General features: G+C 34.2%; 1 protein-coding gene across 1 annotated transcript in view; it reads right to left on the reverse strand.

Moving 5' to 3' along the window:
- The window catches only part of LOC149414896 (DNA-dependent protein kinase catalytic subunit-like), a 124,894-nt gene that overhangs the window by 15,947 nt on the left and 95,311 nt on the right, over positions 1 to 13,636 (reverse strand). Inside the window, exons 43-47 of the mRNA XM_089643484.1 lie at positions 12,947 to 13,258; positions 10,199 to 10,356; positions 8,090 to 8,286; positions 7,774 to 7,898; positions 1,341 to 1,487 (exon numbers count right to left, since the gene is read on the reverse strand). Of these exons, the coding sequence (XP_089499610.1) occupies positions 1,341 to 1,487; positions 7,774 to 7,898; positions 8,090 to 8,286; positions 10,199 to 10,356; positions 12,947 to 13,258 (939 nt within the window). The remainder of the gene's footprint in view (positions 1 to 1,340; positions 1,488 to 7,773; positions 7,899 to 8,089; positions 8,287 to 10,198; positions 10,357 to 12,946; positions 13,259 to 13,636) is intronic.

Raw genomic sequence — 13,636 nt, forward strand, 5'->3', positions numbered from 1 at the left:
ATGTCGGCTTATTTCCAACCCGCCAAATGATTCAATATGTACTAGTACCTCAATCAACAATTACTGCTTATTATATTTTTTCCACCTGTAAACAACCAACTTTATTTTTGTAGGAAAGGCTTTGTTAGTGCTAAATTTCTCACTAGATGGCGTCGAGCATATTATATCTTCATTTGTTGGTGAAATATTTTTGACTTATCAAATATTATTATTTTTTAATGATAAACTAACGTTTATAAGACAAGGTTTTATGCATAGCATAAAGGATAACAAATAATTATAAGCAATAATTAGTCATCCGAAATACCATATATCCTAAAAAAATCCTTAAAAAATAATAATTTAAGCAACGTTTCTATTTTGAACAGTGGTCTTTCACTTGGGTGATAATGAAAGTACCTTCCACTCTGGAATGTGCCGCGAATACACTATAATATTATTTTAAATTAATACATTGTGAAATAGCTTACGGCATTATAATCTGGGGTGGCTGAGCACAATTTACCATCGAACCTCTTCTAAAAGCCCAAAAAATGGTAATACGTGTCATTAACAAGCGACCAACAAGATACCCCTCCACTCGACTCCTCATTGAGTATAAGGTCTTAAACATACGACAACTCCACCTAAAATTTTCCTACATACATTTCCGTTCAAACATAAAAACAAAACTCCCTTACAACACAACTACACAACCAGAACAATAACCAACGGTCACTACAAAGTACCTTCACTACATACCACGTCAGCTCAAAGACAATTTTTCTTCCTAGCTCCTAAAATCTTTAAGCTTATCCCTGAAAACCTAAAAACCGTGAGTCAACCCCATTCCTTTAAAAAACAAATTACGAAATGGATCCTTACACACGGAATACATTACAACTACAATACCCATTCATTCTACACTCTATCAATTTAATCACCTTTCAGACAAAACATAATATATCCTTATTCCCTAACTTAGCGGTATAGTATGTACATAATTAATTAGTGTGATCTATTTACTAATAATTTCTCAAATGCTTCATCTTCTTATAATTCTCTAACTTCTCCATCCTCTTCTTGCAACCCAAACTAGCTATACTACATCATTTTTCTTTTTTATATTATAGTAATGTATAGATTCTATGTCCGCAAACTGTAAAATTCACCCGCCATAACACAGGGTCATGTGAAATATCACAAAATACCACATGTACTCTCAAAATCATGTATCAATAAAATAAATAAACTAATAAAATGCCGGCATTTGAACTCCGGATTCGTAGCCAAGGATCGTGACTGCTCAATCATGAAGGCCGTCTTCTACAAATTAATGTTAGGAAAAAAATGTATTTTACCATTTTTCAAAAGTGATTCCAGTGAAGTTTTGTAGGGTTCCAGATGGTCAAAAACAGACCCTCGAATGCGAATACCAGCGCTATAATTACCCTCAGGATAGATAGTTGATATTAATTCTTCAATTGCTTTGGTCCATCTCAGTTCATCTGAAATAATAAAATGGCTACATCAGTTTTCATTCATATCAGTATAGATAATTTTTCTGTTTGTTAAATATGGTTTCATTTTTTATTCTTCATTCCAAAACCCCGCTAAACTGCCAGTGCAGTTGCAGTTTGTCAGCAGGTTAATTTTACAATAATCATTATAATACTTGAGCATAAATGAGAAAATATAGACAGAGGATTAATATTATTAATGATTACAATACAAAGATATTTAATTTTTGTATTTATTGCATCTCACATATATACATAAACAAAGTCATATAACATACTCATAGGCATACACATACTCATCGGCATATACATACTCAAAGGCATATAACATACTCATAGGCATATACATACTTATAGGCATATACATACTCAAAGGCTTATAACATACCTACTCAAACATACCCATACTAAAAGGCATAGAATGTACTCAAACACACTCATAGGCATATAACATACTCAAATGTTCGCATATTTATTTTATTTATTTATTTACACATATACGGCACAACACGTGCCATTAACATAATTGACATACTTATAATAGTACAACAACATGAAGAATAACAGTATAATGTTAGTAAAATTTAAGAAAATAGGTAAAAAGTAAGGTAATAAGTAGTGTATAAAAACTATAATGTATAAAAGTAAATTGTAAAGTGAATAGTTTAAAATATAAAGTATTAAAATACAAACCATAATTTATTAGGAAAAAGTATAAATAAAAATAAAAATTTAAAGATTGAAATAAAACAATAAAATGTACCAATAAGATACCTATCTCAAGGTACCGACAATGATTTAAATATAAAAAGTAATAAATCCTGGATTATGTTAACCGATATGATAAATTTTACAAGTACTTATGATTTCAAGTGCATTAATAGTTTTAGAAGTACTGGTAGGCATATTATGTTTACATGATGTATTTACGTGGTACTAGCAAACAAATTTAGTTTAACGCATCTTTTGTATGAAGACAGATTACCGGCAGCGTGATCAATATTAGCATATTCATTGCCTAAAATATGCAAGCGATTGATGGTTGAGTTTTGTTCTGCGTTCGTCATAGTATTGTCACAGTGAAAAGGTGTTTTGAGTCGAGTCGGTCTACTAGGTACATGGTAATTTATTAATGAGACCAATTCAGGGGAGTCAAACCAGTTATTGTTTATTTTAAATAAGAAAATAAGATCATTGAGTATTCTTCTATCTTTTAACGATAAGAGTCTCATTTTTTGTAATAAAGATTCATAGTTTATGTCAACCGCAGGAATACCTAATTTGAAATTAATTGATCTGAGAAATTTGCGTTGGATTCTTTCAATGGAGTTTGCATGGCTTTTGTAGAAAGGGTTCCATATGGGGGAATTGTATTCTAAATGACTCCTAACCAGAGTTGTATATAGTATTTTAAATGTTTGGATATTTTTAAAATCTTTACAAATTCTTACAATGAAGCCCAGAATTTTCATTGCTTTACCCGTTATTATATCAATGTGATTGGTAAATAGTAGTTTAGAGTCGAAGGTTATTCCAAGGTCCCTAATTACAGGTACTGACAATAAACTGTGATTGTTAAAAGAGTAACTATATTTGATAGGGTTTTTAATTCTAAAGAAACTCATGATTTGACATTTTTTTATATTAAGTGTAAGTTTGTTAATGGTACACCACTCTACGAATTTTATAAAATTGGATTGGAGGGACAAGCAGTCGTATATATTTTTTATGATTTTATATATTTTCATGTCATCGGCAAATAATAATATGTTAACATCAGTGAATATGGAAGTGACATCGTTTATGAATAGTATAAACAATATTGGACCAAGGTGCGAACCCTGAGGCACACCACTAGTGGCTTCAAATTCGTAAGATAAGTGTTCTTTAATACAGACAGTTAGTACACGTTTTGATAAATAATTCTTAATCCAACATAATAAATTACCACTTATTCCTAATTTAGACAATTTATTTATAAGAATTTTAATGCAAACCTTATCAAAGGCTTTACTAAAATCCGTGTAAATTGAATCAACTTGTTCTCTATTAGCAAGAGCACCAGAGATAAAATGTTCATACAGTGTAAGGTTAGTTAAGGTAGATCGTCCAGAGATAAAACCATGTTGAAATGATGAGATATTAAATTTTATGCAAGAACATATTTTTTGGAGAATTAACTTTTCAAAAATTTTTGGTATTGACGATTGTATGCATATTGGTCTGTAATTTTCAACTAAAGACTTGTCTCCGCTTTTGAATATAGGAGTGAGAAAGCTATTTTTCCATATTTGTGGGAACTTGCCTGTTAAAAGTGATTGATTAAATAGTAGGTACAGAGGGTAAGAGACACTACTCCCACAGTTTTTTAGAAATACGGGGGGAATTTTATCTGGCCCTGAGCACGATTTAGGTTCCAGTAGTTTGATACATGCTGCAATTTCTTTAATCTCAATATGTATCTGAGATAGTTGTAAATTTATATCGGACTCAAAGTTTGGAATGTCTTCATCAGGGATATCTGTTTCATATACATCCTTGAAAAAATCTGCAAACAAATTGACAATATCTTTGATTTTACAGGAAGTTTTCAGTTTATAGTGCATAGTTTCAGGTATGCCAAGGTTGTTGTTATTTTGAGCTTTACAATAGTTGAAAAAATATTTTACATTGTTACCAATCGAAAATTCCACATTCTTAATGTAATTATTATAACAAATGTTTGATAATTTATTACAATCTTTTCGCAGCTTGCTGAAAATTATAAAATCAGAAAGATTTGTTGTTTCTTTGTAAATTTTATGCGCTTTTTTCTTCTCAATTACTATGTTAATGAGGTCCTTGCTAAACCAGCGAGGGAAATTTGAAGATAGTTTATAACTAATTGGGACAAAGTTTTCTATGGTTTTATATAGATGATCGTAAAAGGCTTTAATATTCTCATCGAGATTACCTCCTTCTAGTATAGACCAGTCAGTGTTATATAGATAATCGCGTATTGCAACATAATTGGCTTTATTAAAGTTAGGATATTGTGTCTGGTTTTTAATTTGGCATTTTATAGGGTCACATAATACAGTAATATCTAAAGGTGGGTGATGAGAATCAGGGGGAAGAACTGAATCCAGTGACTTTCCAACCGCAGTTGACAAGTCGGTACAAAGAACAAGATCTAGTAATCTATTATTGTCATTTTTTACATTGTTTAATTGAACTAGGTTAAGGAAATCACATAATTCAACTATTTCTTTTTCTGTGTCAGTTAAGCTAGAGTTTTGAGATAATGTAGAATTGTCGCGGGTACCCCAGTTGATTTTTGGTAAATTGTAATCACCGATGATAGTGATTTTACTATTTGGAAATTTAAACGACAGTTGTTCAATATCCTCGAAATGACTTTTGTATACACTTATATCTGATGATGGCGGAATATAAACACTGCCTATGATATTTTTTTGATTTTTGCCGTTTAGTAAAATGTAAACTTGTTCCACATTAGAATTTTTGGTTTTCAGAAGTTTTGAAGGATGTATCTTGTTGACAGCTATCATGACGCCACCGCCTCTAGATTTAGCGCTGGTTTGTTGACTTCTGTCAGACCGGTAAATATGATGGTGGGGTAGACCAAGCTCAGCAGAGTTGATGGATGGTTCCAGCCAGGTTTCCGTAAGAATGAGGATGTCATGTGGCAGTGTTGGGGCATGTATTTTAAAGTCCTTAAGTTTAGTTTTCATGCCTCTGACATTTTGGTAATAGCACTTCAGTTTGTTTACATTGTGTCGTTTTTTGGAAGGGTTGTAACAATAGTTGGTTTGGAGTTTATGTACTTTATGGTAAGGTTTGGTTCACCATTCTCTTGACGGAACAATAACTGCTTTCTAAGCTCCACCAATTGATTCCTTTGGAGGATGGTTAAGTCATTACTTGCTTTGATTCCGTCTTTAAATTTGGTGCTATTACGTAGGAGAGTTCTCGGTGCGATATTGTTTGTAAATTCCAATTTAATTGGACGATTTTTGTTGGCAATTTTCTTGGCACCCAGTCGGAATACTTTGACGTTGATTAGATCTAATGACGGGTCGATAGCTTTTATAGCCGAAGAAACTTTATCTCTATCTTCCGTAATGATGACTGCCTTTTCATCAGACAAGCTCTCGGGAACGTTATATAATATGACGTTGTTAGATCTGATGGCCCTATCTTCCATTTCGGTGACAATATCACCCATATTAATGTCAATCGGGTTGGTCCTGCTGAGTTGCGTATTATTTTTCATTGAATTTAATTCTCCTTGCATTACTCCAAAATCGACTACCAATTCTGCAATCGTAGCCATAAGTTCGGTTGTTTTTGGTATTATTTTTACGATATTTTCCTTAGAGAATTTATTGCTAGGCTCATGAACGATTGAGATCAATCCACTGATTATCGCATTTACTTTGGTAATGTACTGCGAAGCTTTATCACTCAGAGCCATTGTTATTTTTATTTTTATTTTTTTTTTTTTAAACAGTTGTGAACCCCTGGATTTTTGGTAGGGCGTGTAAGTACTACCGCTGGCGGCGCGGGCGGTGTAGATGCGGGCGCGGGGGGCTTATAGCAACTGTCACTTGATTACACTAATCCTTGTTTTAAACACTTTTAATGCACTATATACTTTTCTGACAATTAGTAAACTTTAAGCCAGTGTTAATTTAATATAATTAGGTGAAACACTTTAAATTTAATACTTTTTATGACTGCTTTAGATGATTTTGTTAGGATAAAAATAATGCGTGTGCACTCTCCGTATTGTTGTTGTTGCATATACATACTAAAAGGCATAGAATGTACTCAAACACACTCATAGGCATATAACATACTCAAATGTTCACATAGGCATATACATACTAAAAGGCATATAACATACCTACTCAAACATACCCATACTAAAAGGCATAGAATGTACTCAAACACACTCATAGGCATATAACATACTCAAATGTTCGCATATACATACTAAAAGGCATAGAATGTACTCAAACACACTCATAGGCATTTATTTTTATTTTTTATTTTATTTATTTATACGCCCATTGGGCTTTTACATACATAGTTCATAAAAAAGTAATATTCTGAAGATTGCAAGTTCACAAAAATAATAGAAAAAATACACATAATCATATCCATATAATCATAGCAAGTAAATAGTACAAAAATAAGAATATTCCTACTCATAAGTTATACAGACTTAAATTAGTTAATAAATAATGTAAACGCTAGGTAGTCGCTGCAGTAACATGATACAATACGACACATAGTGTATGAGGCCTTTGAGTTGGAAAGCTAACGAAATAATTATTGGTAGTATTGTTAACAGATATACTGCATTAGACTGGTTGTAGTGGCCTGCTAAATCGAGGGCGATCGGTCAGCCATTTTACATAGTTTATATAAAAAAAATATTGTGAAGATTCTAAATAAAGAATAGTAAAGCAATAATATAACATTAACCTTTAGACATATAAAACCAAGCAAAAAGCAAATCTAAACATGATAGTTTGTAGGTATAAGCCTGTTTTGTCAATCTTGAAGAAATAATTCAATAAGAAGTGCAATAGCTAGATGTTTATTGTTTTAATTTAAAAGTTCTAATATTTTGGTTTTAAATTTGGAAACCGATTGGAAATGATAGACATCGATTGAACTATATTTGTTTCCAAGTGTATGAAGCCTTTGAATTGGAGAGTTTACAAAGTAATTATTGGCAGATTTGGTAACAAAATATAGAGCATTTAAACGAGTATCACGTGTAGGTGTACGCAAATTAATTAAGCTCGTTAAATCGAGGGCGTCCAGGTTGCCATTTGATATATTGAAAAGGCATATAACATACTCAAATGTTCACATAGGCATATACATACTAAAAGGCATAGAATGTACTCAAACACACTCATAGGCATATAACATACTCAAATGTTCGCATATACATAATAAAAGGCATATAACATACTCAAATGTACACGTAGGCATTTACATACTCAAAGGCATATAACATACTCAAATGTACACGTAGGCATTTACATACTCAAAGGCAGATAATATACTCAAACATACTCATAGATATATACATACTAAAAGGCTTATATAACATACTAAAATGTACACGTAGGCAGTAATTTTCAGCATATTGTGTATGTATGTATGTAATATAATCTGTCGCTTCACTAATTGAATAGTGGCACATTAGTGAGGGAGTACTGTAATTATAAAGCCAGCAATGGAAATAACATACCTAGAGTATGAAACGTGACGATTAGTTTTTCGATAGAGTTCTTGAATAAGGTGATGGGACAGCAGAGGGTGGCGAGAGCTTGGACCAACATTTCTGTATCACCATCTATGAGAAGTTCATCAAAGCTAAAATGAAAAATCACTATTTATTTATTTGTATGTGAGTTTATCGGTGTCACGACAAAATTGCACTTAATAATTTTATACTGCCAGAGTAGGGCACAGACAAAATTACACATGGAACGAATTACACCTACTGTAAAAGTATGTGTCAAAAAAAAAATTGGGAGCGTGTGCGAAGAACTATTTCAGCTTACCGCTCTATGATGTGTCCTACGGATGAACGTTTAGCTTCCCAGGCATGCCGGGAGAGGCGGTAGTGGTGACGCAAGGCGGCGGGGTAGTGCTGTGCTAGCCGGACGGCCAGAGGGCACAGGGGCCCATGCAGCGAGGGCAGGTGGGCCAGAATCTGCGCTGACCAGGGCAGGAACAGCCATGATGGAATGTCTTCCACCTAAACACAAGTTTTTGAAGTAGAATTGGCACTGCAGAAGTTAACCTATAAATGTTACTAACATCAATTACTCATACTAGTGCAAGTGGCATCTACGCACAAAGGCATTTGTTTCTTCCTGCACACCAAATACTTTCATTGACAGTGGCGCCGCTTTGATAATCCGTGGAGTTTGGTCACAGCTCGACAATAGTCAGAACCCTTTTATGCCATATTCTCCTATCTGTATTTTTACCGCATATTTATTTATTAGTGTTCTCCATAAAACGGTTATGCACCTATATATTACGTAGAAGATTACAAATTTGAGCTACATGTAAGTATAAAGGGTGATTGGCTGGCGACTTTACTATTTTGTGACAAACGTCAAAAGATAGTTACTGAACTGCTAAGTGACATTAAAAATGTCGATAGTCAATGCAGAATCGTCAAGTAGTTGAGTTGATGTGTTGATTGGCGCTGATTTGTTCTGATAGGCAGAAGTCCTCGCTTTCGATGTATAAAAACGTCCATGGGATCTCCCACGAGTATACTTGTTAGACACTTCAAGTGAAACTCTTTTAATATAAGTGGATTAAGTTTAGTTGAAAATATTTGCCTTTAAATATTTTTCGGTATGCTTCTAAGGTGTTGAAATCGAACATTCCTATTAAGAACAAGGATGGATACAGGAATAGTATATTTCTCTCTTATACAGTATGTTATATATATATTCTCTCATATCTATTATAGAATACATATTCTCTCGTACATAGTATGTTACTTGTATATTCTCTCATATACAGGTTGTATCGGCACGTACCCGACAAACTTTAACCAGCTTTTCCTTAGCACATTTGGAGTTAAAAATGTTATGGGCACTTTGTTATCCGGTAACATTTTTTTTCAATTAAAAACAAAAAATTATAAAAAAATCCACACTCCGTCACTGTCATTGGCATTGTTTCTCGTGTTCAACAGCTGTTATTAGCAAGTGTGTCAAAAAGCGTGTTCGCTCTTTCATACACACTAAATAATAATAGTTAAAAATGAGACAAATGGTGCCATGCCATTTCGTTGTGATTGTAAAAGCGCGCCAATGAAGGTACGTACATATATTATTCAACGAAACTCAAATAAAATATTGCCAGATGGGTTTTCAAACTGTGACAAAGGATAAAACAGTGGTGACATGTGGTGAAAATATGAATGGTAAATTTTTTATCAAAAAAAATGTTACCGGACAACAAAGTGCCCATAACATTTTTTACTCCAAATGTGCTAAGGAATAGCTGGTTAAAGTTTGTCGGGTACGTGCCGATACACCCTGTATAGTATGTTATACTCCAAAGATACTAACCGAATTTGAAGGGGCTGCCGAGGAACTCGATTTTCGGCGTCTTTTTATTTTTTTGTTGAATTTCAAATTACGTTGAAATTCGTTAATTCGAAATTTGATTTTTAATGTCCCGTGGATTTCGAATTAACGAGGTTCTACTGTATGTTATTCTCTCATATCTACTATATTCTCTCGTATATAGTATGCTATATGTATATTCTCTCGTATATAGTATGTTATATGTATTATCTCTCATTTCTATTATTTAATGTATATTCTCTGGCATATCTATTTCTTTCAAACGGTTTTTCTATAATAAGCACGGAGTCATCTGCAGATTGTATCAGATATTTGGTCCGCATTTTATAAATTACAAATAAACATAATTAAAGCAATTCTAAAGAAATTCCAAAAACATCTTTAGCACAATAAAATTTTACATTTAATTGCCAAACTCAAAAAATATTTATTTTTTTATTCATGACATTCACACAATGCGTAAAAGCTACATTGTTATCCCCATAAGTGGGTTAGTTGGAAGAAATTGCCAGCTGGCAATAAGACATACACTAATTGGTAGATATCGGGGTTTACCTCAGTTTTGAAGAGTTCAATTGTAGGACTATCAGGAGGCAGTTGCTCCAGCTCTAGGAGTAAGACGGGAAATAGTTTCCTGGCCTCCTGGTGCCCGCACTTCATGGCCTGCAGAACTCCCTTTATTATGTAGCTCGACAAATCCAAGCACGAATTCTCTAAAAACACATTATAGTAAATTAACACTTGGAACGCCAGTAAATCTGTAGCGGATTTGCTAGGAACTGAACTTGTCTCGATTTTGTGGTATTTTGAACCTTAAAAAATGCTCCAAGCATACTAAAATAAATTATATTCACTTGGCAAGTAAATAATTCATCTTAATATTATTCTGACATGTCGTTACGTCACTTGCAAACATTGATTTTTTATCTATGAAAAAGCTCATCGTAAATTCCATGTCAAATGTCATAATTTTCAAAAAGTCCATAGTACTGTACAAATATTTATTTACAAGAAAGATTCAAATGGCTTATTTAGCTGAAAAATATAATAAAATTCAAGAATATTTTGTCATTTCATTATATTTTATATAATATTGTTTGTTTATATTATATTATACCATATTATTGTAACAATTCTATATCAATGTCCCAATATCACACTCCTATGCGACGGATTCAACAGCTAGGAAACAAATACTCCGATGTTGTTGATATATTTAGTACATCAATTTCATTATATAAGCATACCTTATTGAAGTTTTTTTCATCAAGTAGGGGAATATTTTGATAAAGCTATTTAAATTGACAGTATTACAGTATTTTGCACGTTAACAGTATTTTGTCGGCTGAAAGAAAAAAATTATTTTGGATTTTTTATATTTATATTTTGTACCTACATACTGTGTGGATCAAATTCTAAATATTTTTTTTTAATATATTTGTGTTTTAATCAGTAATTTCATGCACTATTTATGAGTATAATTTCTTAAATATTATTATATATGTATGTAAAAGTCTTAATAGGCGTAAAAAAATAAAATATATTGACTGTCTGTTTTTGCGCTTAGTTCTTCTAAACTACGCAATGGATTTTGATAGGGTTTTCACTATCGTTAAGAGAATTTCTTCCGAAAGGTTTATATATATAATACACGCATATTATATTTATAGAAAATAGAAAAAAGTAGATGTTTTGTAATGTCGTAAAAAAAATATTTTCGGGTGCTTACATTGCTATTAACGCTGGCTAAACCTGGTGAGGTACATCAAAATAATGTACCACGGAATTATATATCTTTAAAAGGTCTACAAAAAAGTCCTCGATGGTATATGTCTAGCTTCTAAGCATAACCCCCAGTAACGCCGGTTACATGTCAGCTAGTTCAAAATAAGAGGAAAATGCATCTGATTATCTGTGATCTGCCTACATCTGATTTCGAAAAACTCTGCGTAAAACCCAGGCATAGCCGTGATTACCTCTGATTACCTCTCACCCCAGAAGATAGGTGGAAACTTGAGTGGCAAACGGCCAACGTGGGAAATGCCCATCTCATACAGGACCCCACCGAGAGACAGCCTGGGTTCTCATCGCCTAGCAAAACCTGGTCCGCCATCAATAGGTTAAGGTGCTCCCATAGCCGCTGTGCCCACATGATGCACAGATGGAGCCTTAAAGAGTCGGCGATGTGTGATTGTGGTGCAGTGGAGACCACCGAACATGTGGTCAACGAATGCCCGCTCCATTCATTCCCCGGCGGGATTTATGAGGTCCACATGGCGACGCCTGAGGCTCTAGACTGGCTCGCAGACCTAGTTGTCCCCCTCTGACCCCCCCACCATACAAAAGAAGAAGAAGACAGCCGGGAACATTAACTAAAGCTAATTTTAAAATAAAGCTCTCAATTTCTTACGTATTGACATTTTTTTAATAAAAATTAAGACACAATTGCGAAATAAGCGATAATCTCCAAAAAAGAAAAAACTCGTCTCCCACAAAAAATGTGTATTCTATTTAATTTATTTGATTGGCTGAATATTTTTTACAGAATACGGTTAAAGGCCGGTTTTTCTGTATACTCAGAAAGTTGTAAGGATTGCTATCAGATAGTAACTTGACGAAAGTGTATATATCTCTCTAGCCGAGCTTAAAAAAACTGAAATACCGACCCTCTGTCTCTCTCTCTATGGCTGCAGCTTGTTAAAAATAGACAACTTTCTTTAAGACTTATTCGTGGATGGTTTTAAAACTCAGCTATCGTGAAGAGTATTCATTTCTTTCTCACGGGCAGTCGTGGCTTGTACTCGCTAAAATAGGTGGTGTGCTAAAAATATTGCCAGTCTATCCCTACGTCAGGTCAGGTAAACCTTCAGCAGTGAAGGGCACTAGCAAATAGTAATTTTGAAGCTTATACTGACCTGCTAGAGTGATCGGTATGAGAGCTGGAAACTAAAGTGGCGCCATCTCATTGCAGAGTTTAAGAGGCATCGGGGGGCCGTTCACGTTTCGGTGAAATTTCAATACTATGGTCAGCAACCACGCTCTGCGCATATAGATAATTGGTGTTCTCGGGTGACGATTCTCGATGAGTGATATGGAATTCGCTCGCACCACGTGATTTAGCGTGATGCAAAGAACGGAAATTCGAGCCGGTTGAATTTATATATGACGGTTGATAATTATTATTTTTAGATTGACTGAAATTTTGGGAGTGCGTTATTCCAACGCTCCTTAGAGCTAACCGCCACGGCTCACGGGTCCTACTAATAAATATAGAATAAAAAAAATAACCCCATAATAACTCACCACTTGAATACTCAGCTTTGACTCTACGGCAATACCTAACCATTTGCATGTAAGTCTCGCCCACAAAATCCATGTGTTTTCTGGAAGAGAACGGCTTGCAGTCCGACTCGGACGATTCTTCGTACGAGATATCCATGTCAACTTGAGAGCTGACACTTGACGCTTGATAAGTTCCTTTGGCTTGGGACATTGTTTCGTCAGAAACGACAGCCGCCTTTGTCACTCTTGGGGCTTCTGCTAGTTTCACGGCTTCGTTCAGCAAGTGCGTACTGTATTCGACCAACCTAGGCTGCAATGTGGGAACTCTGTTTGCTAAGGAATTTCAAACAGATATATTATGTATGTTAAAACATAGGACAGTCTGTTAAATAAGTACACAAATATAAATTTTTAACACATTGACGGACACTTGCCATTTATTGACTAAAAATAATATATAGTATATTTGCGACACGGTCCAGAATGGAAGATACTGTCAATATCGCCCTGGTTTACCATTAGAATTGAAACTTTGCTTGAAATGGCTTAAGCCGTGTTTGGAGACTAAATCTGAATAGCCAGGTACTTCCCCACCTTCCTCCTCTCCATCTCCTTCCTCACCTTCTTGTCGGAAAATGTTGGAAAACAGAGGTTCGTGATACAACACATGCTTTCACATGTCTTTTGTCACAGAACACGTGTTTTGTGAAG

Source organism: Hesperophylax consimilis, chromosome 19, assembly GCF_061612785.1.
Source record: "Hesperophylax consimilis isolate HC1 chromosome 19, BYU_Hcon_1.0, whole genome shotgun sequence".
Taxonomy (NCBI): domain Eukaryota; kingdom Metazoa; phylum Arthropoda; class Insecta; order Trichoptera; family Limnephilidae; genus Hesperophylax; species Hesperophylax consimilis.